Below are 13,269 nucleotides of genomic sequence, written 5' to 3'. Positions count from 1 at the left end.
CGCCCCACGTTAACCTAACTGCATGTCTTTGGATTGTGGGGGAAACCGGAGCACCCAGAGGAAACCCACACAGACACGGGGAGAACATGCAAACTCCACACAGAAAGGCTGGGTTCGAACCCGGAACCTTCTTGCTGTGAGGCGACCGTGCTAACCACTACAGCACCGTGCTGCCCAACATTACAGATGCTCTTATCCAGAGCAGCAGACAACATACCCAGAGCAGCATGGGGAGCAGTTAGGTGCCTTGCTCAAAGGCACTTCAGCCATACCTGCTGGTCTAGGGAATCGAACAGGCAACCTTTTGGTCCCAAAGCTGATTCTCTAACCATTAGGCCATGGCTTCCCCAACAGTTCTCAGTAACATGGTGTAAGGCTCGTGAGAGAGAAAACTGATTACAGCTGCTATAATGTAAGTGATAACAGGAACTTGTTTCATGGATGTTCTAGAACACTAAATGCCAGAACGTCAAGGACACAGTGGCTCATCTGGCCTGCCATCAAAACAACCATGACGACCAAAACACCAAACAAAACTGAAACGTGACAATGTGAGATAGAACCAACCTCCACGACAAATTGTTTACAACAGGAAAATCAAAGGACTAAATTTTGCTCCCTGAGAGAAGATCTACCCAAAACATCGATCAGAACTGAATTTGCATGATAATCAAGAGAGGAGATACAATTCTAATCAGAAGAAAATGTGTCAAGTTGACCTAATGGCTAATTTGTTAGCAAAAAAAAAAAATTGACAAGACAATGACCAAGTTTTGTGCAGAAGGTCTAGTCCTTTCAAATGAAACAATCAGAACTGAAATCCACTGAGGGAGGAGACATGATTTAACTGAAAATAAACAAAATTGTAAACAAATTGTTTACAACAAGAAAATCAACAAACAAACGACCAAGTTTCGTTCCCCGAGGGAAGATCTACCCAACACATCGACCAGAACTGAAATCGGGTGAGAACTGCGAGATGAGATACAATTCTAATGAGAAGTCCAAAAACTCGTTAAGGTGACCTAATTAGCAGTTTGTTAGCAAAAAAAATTGGACAATACAACGACCAAGTGTTGTGCAGAATGACTAGTTCTTTCAAACAAAATCAGAACTGAAATCCATTGAGAATAGTTTAAAATTAACTAAACTATTTATGGATATTAAACCCATAAATAGTTTAGTCAATTTTAAGTCTGCAGTTAAATTTTATCTTTTTAATCAACTCGTACACCAGAAAAATAACACTTGTAGATATTTTTAGATTTTTTTCTTTTTATAACTTTTGGTCTCTTGTGGGTTTTTTTTTTGTTTGTTTTGGTAGTAATGTGTCCACGATAATTATGTGATTCCGAGGACCAGACTGGAAATAAGTGTTTTCACTTTCATGCGTTATCCTGGTTTTTAATGTCTTTTGTGTGTGTGTATATGTGTGTGTACACACACGCACACACACACACCCATTCAAAAGTTTGGGGTCACCCAGACAATTTTGTGTTTTCCATGAAAAGTCACACTTTTATTTACCACCATAAGTTGTAAAACGAATAGAAAATATAGTCAAGCCATTTTTCTGGCCATTTTGAGCATTTAATCGACCCCACAAATGTGATGCTCCAGAAACTCAATCTGCTCAAAGGAAGGTCAGTTTTATAGCTTCTCTAAAGAGCTCAACTGTTTTCAGCTGTGCTAACATGATTGTACAAGGGTTTTCTAATCCTCCATTAGCCTTCTGAGGCAATGAGCAAACACATTGTACCATTAGAACACTGGAGTGATAGTTGCTGGAAATGGGCCTCTATACACCTATGGAGATATTGCACCAAAAACCACACATTTGCAGCTAGAATAGTCATTTACCACATTAGCAATGTATAGAGTGGATTTCTGATTAGTTTAAAGTGATCTTCATTGAAAAGAACAGTGCTTTTCTTTCAAAAATAAGGACATTTCAAAGTGACCCCAAACTTTTGAACGGTAGTGTATAAATATATATATATATATATATATATATATATATATATATATATATATATATATATAAAATTATTTACCAGCTGGGAGGTCCATATCATGGAATATCGTGACCGAGGTCTTGAAAGTACTGACCGAGGCCGAGGTCACGGTATTTCACCATACGGACCGACCTTAAGCTGGTAAATAATATATTTATTTTTCTTTACCAAATTCTAACAGAAAACGCGAGCGCCCGAAAGGGAAAATCGAGCAGAGCCGCCATTTTGAATCCTCATTCACGGCTGTAATGCAAATTGCTTCCTCCTCGGTATACAAGTGCACTTCCATGACAGGAAAAAAAAAAAAAAAAAAACTACATTTTGCCATCTATGTAGTCCCCTATTTATACAAAATTGAGTCATTCAGGATTCAGCCATGTTTTTGATCGGCGTTAGCAACAGTTAGAGGTTTTTATCTTTCTCCTGAAATGTTTAATTTTATTTCGTCTTCCTCAGGGTAGTAAAACTCGCTTTCGCTGTGAAGACTGTCGTTATCGCTATCCATGCTGTAAAATTAATGCTATTCTCCTGAGAAATGCTGGCAAAAATGTATAAGATTTTTGATAATCTTATAAATACATCTTATTAAAAAAAAAAAAAAAAAAAAAGATAAACGTTGACAAAAAATGCTACTATGTTTGTTGTTGTTGTGAACGAGCGAGTTGCCAAAAGGTCCATAACCGGGGTCCGGATCATAGGATTCCGGACCGCTCGTGAGCCAATCAGAGCGCAGGATTTGATGGAAACTGTACAGCGAAAAAAATAAATATTTGTATTTGTTACGTTTTACATTATTTACCGAATAAATCAAATCAAATTAAAAAAAAAAAAAAAAAAACTGAGGAAGGAAATGCGATTGAACTGAAAATCAACAAAGTTGTAAACAAATTGTTTACAACAGGAAAATCAACAAACAACCACATTTTGTTCCTTAAGGGAAGATCTACCCAAAACATCAACCAGAACTGGAATCAGATGAGAAATGAGAGAGGAGATACAATTCTAGCAAGAGGCCTGGGAAATTTGTGAATTTGGTCCAATTACTAACTCATTAGCAAAAAACTGGACAAAACAATGACCAAGTTTTGTGTAGAGTGATGAGTTCTTTCAAACAAAACAATTGGAACGGAAACCCGTGGAGAACTGACGGAGAAGATGCGATTTAACTGAATTGTGGACGACAGACCATGGCAATAGCTGATTGGCCTTGTGGCCAGACGAGCTAATAACTAATAAACGGGTTTCAAAAAAAAAAAAAAAAACACCACAATGCATCTTAATAAAGAAAATGTTAGCCTCTGTGGTATAATAAAACAGTTCAGGAAAAGAATCCTGTCATTAATTATTTTCCTGTAACAGTATGATGGTTTTATTCCTTGCTTAAGACTTGCGTCTGCTTATAAGCGATGACTTCCTGACTCCTCTGTTAAACAAAAACCTTTACAATAATCCTAACTTACAGTGAATTGGGGGGGGGGAACCAAACAAAACACGATACCAGGAGCATAACTGAATATGTTTGGTATATATTTATTTATTCATTCCAACGTGCAAAACATATTTATAAAAGCAGCCTTACACTATCAGCTGCTTCTGACGGCTGGGAGGAGAATGAAGAGCTTGTAATCAGGTGCTGCAGGGTGTGTGTCAGAGCTTCAACGCGAACAACAGAGGCAGTGAGCCGATCTGACACTGAGCAAATTGAAGGGAGGAGGCAGAATGCCACTATTGTTCTCACTGGCTGACAGAGAGCTGGCCGTGCCAACAAGCCATCAACCGTGACCTTTAACCCCTACGCATCTGTTCAGCTCGGGCCTGGGTGAAGAAGCACCTCACTGGATGCTGCTCCGAAATACATGAACAGGTTTCAACATGAGAGACCGAGAGACAAAGCAAGCTGCATGAAGGATTCCTAAAATGTTTACATTCTTCATGGAGCATTTAGCACAGCTCTGCCTCCTGGCCCTGTCAAAATATGGCCCTTTTCCACTACCCTTTTTCAGCTCGCTTCAGCTCACTTCAGCCCGACACGGCTCGCGTTTCGACTACCAAAAACCAGCACGACTCAGCTCGTTTCAGCCCTGCTTAGCCCCTAAAACTCGCACCGTTTTGGAGTGGGGCTGAAGCGAGCCAAGCCGTGCCGAGTGAGGTTGGGGGCGTGAGCAGACACTCCCCTGTGCACTGATTGGTGAGGAGGCGTGTCCTCACATGCCCACACACGCCCCGCGAGCGCGCTGGGATCTGTAAACACCGCAAACCCGGAAGAAGAATAATTACGAATTACAAGAATTTCTGAAGCCTTATGCGCCTCGCCTCATCTATACGCTCTTGCCAGTATCTGTCCGCGTTGTCGGTGACAACAAGCCACAGCACCAAGACCAGCAACACTAACGGCTCCATGTCCTCCATGTCTATTGTTTACTATTCGGGTCGTGAGACTACCGCTTAAAAGATCACTGAATCAGTGACATACAGAGCATCGTGGACGAGTTCGCGGAGCGCAAGGCTCGTCGTATGCCCTTCAAATAATGCGCGCAGTAGGCTATTGATGTTTTATTATGAGCCATGTACAGTATGTCACCTGTTTTTTTGTTTCTGAGTTACATGTTCGTTTGAAGGACTTAATGTACAAACTAACATAGTTGCACCCCGTAGTGTTGAAATTGGTAAACACAGTGCATTCAGTGAGGTTTGCACCGCCCTCCTTTTATTTCTGACTCTTCCTGTCACCGTTGCAACCTCTGAGCGCTCATTCGTATGCCCTTCAAATAATGTGCGCAGTATAGGCTATTGATGTTTTATTATGAGCCATGTACAGTATCCTAATGTTTTTTGTTTCTGAGTTACATGTTCGTTTGAAGGACTTGATGTACTAAATAACATAGTTGCACCCGGTAGTGTTGAAATTGGTAAACACCGCAGTTGCGGACATTTTGTAGCCTAAAATGCTGTTATGATAAGCTTTAATAAAGGGCCCGGTCATTTGCCCCGCCCCCGACCCGGTTCTGACTTGTTCCGCCACTGTCACTGATGTCACTGTTTGCGCTGCTTAACGACATCACGTGACGTCCACCCACTTTCGCTAACTCCACCCAATGTGTCCACCCACTTCCAGCCAGCACGGTTCAGCGCGGTTGTAGTCGAAATGCAACTCCAACAGCCCCGCTCAGCTCGGCTCAGCTCGACTCAGCACGGCACGGCTCAGCCGCGTTTGTAGTGGAAAAGCGGCATTAGTGTCTTCTGGAGCTGGATGATAATTTATACAGATCAGATATGTATGTAATGTGTAATCTTTCACCGCTGTCGTTTCTGAAAATTGGATATTGTCAAGAGTAACAATGCTCATACTTCTGCTATTCCGTTGCCACTGGAGCACATGGACTTACCTTGGATCGCCTTCCTCTGCGTCCTCGACGCTGGCTCCTCCCTGACCCTCGTACTGCTGGACCAAAGCTCGAACGCTCCAGCATGGGTTCTCAATCTCTTCATCAGCACTGGAGCTTCGCCTGAGGGACACAAAGCGTGAATGGCAATCTGCCTGGAGGACTTTCTAAACAGTGAAGCGTTAAGTTAAACCCACGGCTCTCGGAGGCCATATTTCAACAATAATAGCACATCCGTCTCGCCTAAAAACACAGACTTCATTCCGTCGTCCTGTTCTTAAAAGGAATTTCATGGGTTTGGATCTTAAAACTATTTTCTTGTTGAGAAGTGAACAGCAAGTCAGGAAAAACGGGTCACTCTAAAGAAAATTCGATCAACTTTACAGTGTGTCGTAGGAACCTGGAATCATAACAAAATAGCCATTTTAGTTAGTTTATCCAAATTAAAGCTTCTGGCATCACCTCCATTTGTATATTATTAATACTAAAATGGGGTGAATTTATTGAGGAATAAAACATGATGTGACATGAAAATAATCAACAGGGAGGTGCGATACAGCCTGTTAAGCGGAGATACTTTTAATCACCCTGAAGTTGATGCATATTCTGAACTCGTTTATTCCTGTTTTATCACAGCAATTTACCAACAATTTCATTGTATTTATTAGGTAAAAAAAAAAGCACGCACATCATATACTTAAACTGTTTATAGCTACATTTAAAGTGCATATCACGGGTAAATTCAGGAGCAAGATCAATGTAATTCTCCTATTTTATATTAAACTTTGGTCAAATATCTGTAACATTCCGCATTCTCTGCAATTTTTGTACCTTGCGCAATACCAGAAAAATTCTGTTGAAATCAAGCCATTTGAGGCGAATTGGTCCGCCTCTGAAAAAACTTGGCATTTGGATTTCCCGGCAAACACTGATTTTCGTGATGTCGCGTGCGGGATGCCTCCTTCTGAATCCTACGTCAGCGCTGGTTTGTTTATGAGAAAACGACCTGGTGCAAATTTCTTCAACGTTATCGTGTAATTATTAAAACGGTTAACAGATGTATCGTAGGAGGGTGTAGCAACACCAATCTTGATGGGATTAGTACTCATCGTTTCCCAAAAGACCGGACAATGAGACAGAAATGGGAGCGCTTGGTGTACACAGGCTGTGCACTGAAACCGTGCAAAGCTCGCGCAGCCTGCTGGCGCTTCCGCAGGTAACGTCACAAATCTGGCTCCAGACTCCCTTGGGATTTTTCCAGACGCGTTTTATTTTATTTTATTTTTTTCTGCTGTAGACAGATGGCCTTGTGCAAAATTACCCTTCTGGAAGAGTGTGTAAAGGGACATACTTTCATATATATAAAAAAAAAAAAAAAATGAAATTGGTACAGAATATGCCCTTTAATGTCATGGATTTGGCCATGAAACAAGTTAGTTCCTGTTCTCACTTATAGCAGCTATTTAACAGTTATTACACGAAATCGAGTCGTACATGAGCTGATAGCCGATGAGGTGCATAGTGCCAAGTTGGCTATAAGCCATGTAAAGCGAGATTGAGTGGAATAACTGTTTTATTCTATCCACATTCACTGGATTTTGAGAAACAGAGCATGTTTATTTTTAGCAAATTTGATAAATAAAAACTTTACACCAGACGTCCGACAAACTCATTTCCGCTTAGGATGTAAACACACCAGCGAAATGACAGCAGCAATTTGTGACAAATGTGATAATTCTTGAAAAATAAAATAAAGATATGTTCGTACCATCAAATACTTTTATTCCATATTTTGTTGCTTTTTTGTATTTTCTGTGCTTTTATTTTCGAGTACTTTTTATTTCGTCATCGGTTGGTTCAGCAACATGTGCTGCCATTTTGTTTTTCTCTACTCGTAGTATATGAGCTGATATCCTAGTAGTGGAGTAGCCAATCAGAGAATGCAACTGCTCATATCCAGTGACTATGGATAGCATAAAAACAGTTCTTCTTTCTCCAAACTCTCTTTTTCTCTCTCAATGGTATAAGACAACAATTATGCAGGTTGTCAAGTTCCCGAGAAACCATAAAGTCCTCCCTCCTTCCAAAGTCCTTTTTCTCTGACTGTTATAAAGCTCCGATACTGGAGACTCCTTCCAAAAATGATAAATATACTTCTTACAGGGGAAAAAAAACCCAAACAAACAAAAAATACATAACTACGCATGTTTTTTTTTTTTTCAAAACATTTATGCAGAGTGTCCATCATTTATTCTAGCTTGAAGGGCATATTCCGTTGTTGCTACGCTGGAAAATTAATCCACACTGTCTGACTAATTAATTATCTATTTCGTAACTACAACCCCGATTCCAAAAAAGTTGGGACAAAGTACAAATTGTAAATAAAAATGGAATGCAATAATTTACAAATCTCAAAATCTGATATTGTATTCACAATAGAACATAGACAACATATCAAATGTCGAAAGTGAGACATTTTGAAATTTCATGCCAAATATTGGCTCATTTGAAATTTCATGACAGCAACACATCTCAAAAAAGTTGGGACAGGGGCAATAAGAGGCTGGAAAAGTTAAAGGTACAAAAAAGGAACAGCTGGAGGACCAAATTGCAACTCATTAGGTCAATTGGCAATAGGTCATTAACATGACTGGGTATAAAAAGAGCATCTTGGAGTGGCAGCGGCTCTCAGAAGTAAAGATGGGAAGAGGATCACCAATCCCCCTAATTCTGCACCGACAAATAGTGGAGCAATATCAGAAAGGAGTTCGACAGTGTAAAATTGCAAAGAGTTTGAACAGATCATCATCTACAGTGCATAATATCATCAAAAGATTCAGAGAATCTGGAAGAATCTCTGTGCGTAAGGGTCAAGGCCGGAAAACCATACTGGGTGCCTGTGATCTTCGGGCCCTTAGACGGCACTGCATCACATACAGGCATGCTTCTGGATTGGAAATCACAAAATGGGCTCAGGAATATTTCCAGAGAACATTATCTGTGAACACAATTCACCGTGCCATCCGCCATTGCCAGCTAAAACTCTATAGTTCAAAGAAGAAGCCATATCTAAACATGATCCAGAAGCGCAGACGTCTTCTCTGGGCCAAGGCTCATTTAAAATGGACTGTGGCAAAGTGGAAAACTGTTCTGTGGTCAGATCAGATCTTTGATAGATCCCTGTTCTTTAAATAAAACAGGGTGCCCACTCACACCTGATTGTCATCCCATTGATTGAAAACACCTGACTCTAATTTCACCTTCAAATTAACTGCTAATCCTAGAGGTTCACATACTTTTGCCACTCACAAAGATGTAATATTGGATCATTTTCCTCAATAAATAAATGACCAAGTATAATATTTTTGTCTCATTTGTTTAACTGGGCTCTCTTTATCTACTTTTAGGACTTGTGTGAAAATCTGATGACTTTTTAGGTCATATTTATGCAGAAATATAGAAAATTCTAAAGGGTTCACAAACTTTCAAGCACCACTGTATTTGAGTTCTTTGTAATGGTGGTTTTATGCAGATGCAACTTTATCCTTGGATGTATTTTCAAAGCGTATAACGTTCTTTTGGTGTGTGTGTGTGGTTTTTTTTTTATATAGCTTCATTATTATTCTTAAAGGGGAACTGAAGTCATTTTTAAACTTGCTTTATTTCTTAATTAATTTTCATAATATTCAATTATGTTTTCAGTTTTAGTAACCTTACATCGTGACTCGTATCGGCAACTAATTGCAATTAAATATTATACTTATCGGCCTATTCGGTTTTTAGCCGTGTTGAATTTAGTTCGTTTGGTCCACGGCAGGCGTCGCTTATCCGCGCGATCTTCACGAAACTTGTGCAAGACTTCGAAACGTCAGCCAGGTGTCAGTGCCACCATTTTGAAAACTGTTTTCTAAACGAAATATTGCACAAAAACGAGTTGAAATGACGATTACTGCCTACTTTTTCAAACTTTCCTGATTGCTATCAAAACTTCCAGCTTGATCACATCAGCATTTGAAAGAGGGCGTTCGCGTCTTTTGACAATGTTGGTCACTTTGATTTCCGCTGTACGTTTTACTTCCGTCCTACGATGTCTCGCACAGGTCTCGACGAATCTCATTTACGCCCATCGCTTTGACATATGGACTGATATATTACATAGCATATTTCAAACACTCATAACTTGGTATAGCAGTGACAAAATAGCTGTCAGAAATGCATTCCTACATTTTATAAAATGAGATAAATAGAATTTTGATGATAAAAAAATTGCCTTCAGTTCCCCTTTAAAGTAGCCTGCCAAACAGTAATGCGTGTACAGAACCCTAACTGAAGCAGGAAGCAGTGGTTAACCCACACCATCAAGATAGCCAAGAGAATTGCAGCTTTTAATTGAAATTGAAGTTCACTTTTCAGCAAGATCCGACACTCTCCAGAGGTTATTTAGCTCACTTGCTCTTGGCAGATGTGTCCAGTTGGCTACGAGATGGAGTTAATCCCTGGACAGGGAATTAGGAAATGAGGACCGTATTGATGAAGGGAGCTCTTTTGTGCTGACTTTTTGGGGATGTGAGCATGTCCAGTATCAGAGAGAATGGGAGAGAGATTTGCAGCATGGATAACTCAGCAGAGATTAGAGTTTAGGACTGCTGGGTCTGGAAGGCCTGCCAGAGCCACTACTTCAAGGTCCAGTCAGATCTGAGACGGTCCTGCAGTGTGTAACTCCTCGTAGTCTAACCATGTGAGGCCAGATCGATCAAGTACACCTACGTACATCCAGATCACTCTGTAGGTTTACAGTTACTGGTCGTTGCTTATCTGTTGTTGTCCCCCATTCTATCCCATCCATTCATGGAAAGAGAACACTACTGGACCACAGAGTAGTGGACCATTCTCAGCACAGCAGTGATATGGTACACCATATTGAAATAATATTGGCTGACGTTGAGTGGTCTATCAGATATATTCCATTCAGCTAGCATGATATTGAACAAGTCAAAGACGAGTTCAGTATCATGCTAGCTGAATGGAATATATCTGATATACCACAAAAAAGCCATTATTATTATTATTATACATATGCCAGAGGGGAACCATCAGGGCCTTCTAGGTCTTCAGAGAAGGCCCAAATATATCAGCATTTCAAATGTTATATTTAATTTCTTTCATTCTTTAATTTCATTCATAATTTCATGATAATTATTCTCTCCTAATTCTATCTTGGCCTCATTTTCTATCAAATTTGCTTCAGAAACAAAAAGCTTCCTGTCCTGAGAACATTAAAATCGAGTTCTCCAATGAGATTTTTTGTTTGTTTGTTTGTTGTCTCTAGGCTGAGAAGAGTTTAGAGCTGGCTCACTCATTGGTTAGGACTTCATTGCCGGGACAGAAGGTCATGGCAGTTTATGTAGGAAATGACAGATTAATCAGAATTTGAGTTCTAGAGACAGGGACCAAAAATGTATCGTCCTAGGCCTCCTCGAAGGTCAACACAAGCTTAACCGCGAGTCAGCGCTGTCAGCGAAGTCTCCTTCCAGCCTGTGTAGCATTCATCAGTAGTGTTAGCGAATGCTAATAAAGCAGTCAAGCCAGTGCTATCGAGAGCAAGTAGCACAGGCTAACAACCGAGAAACTAAGATTTCTGTCTCCAGACTCTTCTCCCATGCTACAGTACTTTTCAATCAAACTTAAGTACAACCCCGATTCCAAAAAAGTTGGGACAAAGTACAAATTGTAAATAAAAACGGAATGCAATAATTTACAAATCTCAAAAACTGATATTGTATTCACGATAGAACATAGACAACATATCAAATGTCGAAAGTGAGACATTTTGAAATTTCATGCCAAATATTGGCTCATTTGAAATTCATGACAGCAACACATCTCAAAAAAGTTGGGACAGGGGCAATAAGAGGCTGGAAAAGTTAAAGGTACAAAAAAGGAACAGCTGGAGGACCAAATTGCAACTCATTAGGTCAATTGGCAATAGGTCATTAACATGACTGGGTATAAAAAGAGCATCTTGGAGTGGCAGCGGCTCTCAGAAGTAAAGATGGGAAGAGGATCACCAATCCCCAATTCTGCGCCGACAAATAGTGGAGCAATATCAGAAAGGAGTTCGACAGTGTAAAATTGCAAAGAGTTTGAACATATCATCATCTACAGTGCATAATATCATCAAAAGATTCAGAGAATCTGGAAGAATCTCTGTGCGTAAGGGTCAAGGCCGGAAAACCATACTGGGTGCCCGTGATCTTCGGGCCCTTAGACGGCACTGCATCACATACAGGCATGCTTCTGTATTGGAAATCACAAAATGGGCTCAGGAATATTTCCAGAGAACATTATCTGTGAACACAATTCACCGTGCTATCCGCCGTTGCCAGCTAAAACTCTATAGTTCAAAGAAGAAGCCGTATCTAAACATGATACAGAAGCGCAGACGTCTTCTCTGGGCCAAGGCTCATTTAAAATGGACTGTGGCAAAGTGGAAAACTGTTATGTGGTCAGATGAATCAAAATTTGAAGTTCTTTATGGAAATCAGGGACGCCGTGTCATTCGGACTAAAGAGGAGAAGGACGACCCAAGTTGTTGTTAGCGCTCAGTTCAGAAGCCTGCATCTCTGATGGTATGGGGTTGCATTAGTGCGTGTGGCATGGGCAGCTTACACATCTGGAAAGACACCATCAATGCTGAAAGGTATATCCAGGTTCTAGAGCAACATATGCTCCCATCCAGACGACGTCTCTTTCAGGGAAGACCTTGCATTTCCCAACATGACAATGCCAAACCACATACTGCATCAATTACAGCATCATGGCTGCGTAGAAGAAGGGTCCGGGTACTGAACTGGCCAGCCTGCAGTCCAGATCTTTCACCCATAGAAAACATTTGGCGCATCATAAAACGGAAGATACGACAAAAAAGACCTAAGACAGTTGAGCAACTAGAATCCTACATTAGACAAGAATGGGTTAACGTTCCGATCCCTAAACTTGAGCAACTTGTCTCCTCAGTCCCCAGACGTTTACAGACTGTTGTAAAGAGAAAAGGGGATGTCTCACAGTGGTAAACATGGCCTTGTCCCAACTTTTTTGAGATGTGGTGTTGTCATGAAATTTAAAATCACCTAATTTTTCTCTTTAAATGATACATTTTCTCAGTTTAAACATTTGATATGTCATCTATGTTCTATTCTGAATAAAATATGGAATTTTGAAACTTCCACATCATTGCATTCTGTTTTTATTTACAATTTGTACTTTGTCCCAACTTTTTTGGAATCGGGGTTGTATAATTATACAACAGTTACTTCTGATCCACTAATTATATTGGTTGAGCGGTGTTCCAACAGTACAGTGGGACCACCGTATTCTCCGGGTATACACTACCGTTCAAAAGTTTGGGGTCACTTTGAAATGTCCTTATTTTTGAAAGAAAAGCACTGTTCTTTTCAATGAAGATCACTTTAAACTAATCAGAAATCCACTCTGTACATTGCTAATGTGCTAAATGACTATTCTAGCTGCAAATGTGTGGTTTTTGGTGCAATATCTCCATAGGTGTATAGAGGCCCATTTCCAACAACTCTCACTCCAGTGTTCTAATGGTACAATGTGTTTGCTCATTGCCTCAGAAGGCTAATGGATGATTAGAAAACCCTTGTACAATCATGTTAGCACAGCTGAAAACAGTTTAGCTCTTTAGAGAAGCTATAAAACTGACCTTCCTTTGAGCAGATTGAGTTTCTGGAGCATCACATTTGTGGGGTCGATTAAATGCTCAAAATGGCCAGAAAAATGTCTTGACTATATTTTCTATTCATTTTACAACTTATGGTGGTAAATAAAAGCGTGACTTTTCATGGAAA

At 40.1% G+C, this 13,269-nt stretch overlaps 1 protein-coding gene across 2 annotated transcripts in view; it reads right to left on the bottom strand.

The window, feature by feature from the left end:
• Positions 1-13,269, bottom strand: part of dixdc1b (DIX domain containing 1b) — a 157,978-nt gene that overhangs the window by 82,093 nt on the left and 62,616 nt on the right. For both annotated transcript variants that reach the window (XM_060936160.1, XM_060936159.1), the window contains exon 5: positions 5,402-5,521. In XM_060936160.1, the coding sequence (XP_060792143.1) occupies positions 5,402-5,521 (120 nt within the window). The remainder of the gene's footprint in view (positions 1-5,401; positions 5,522-13,269) is intronic.

This window comes from Neoarius graeffei, chromosome 12 (assembly GCF_027579695.1).
Source record: "Neoarius graeffei isolate fNeoGra1 chromosome 12, fNeoGra1.pri, whole genome shotgun sequence".
NCBI lineage: Eukaryota > Metazoa > Chordata > Actinopteri > Siluriformes > Ariidae > Neoarius > Neoarius graeffei.
Note: the sequence above shows the minus strand (reverse complement) of the source record. Positions and strands in the feature narration are given on the sequence as shown.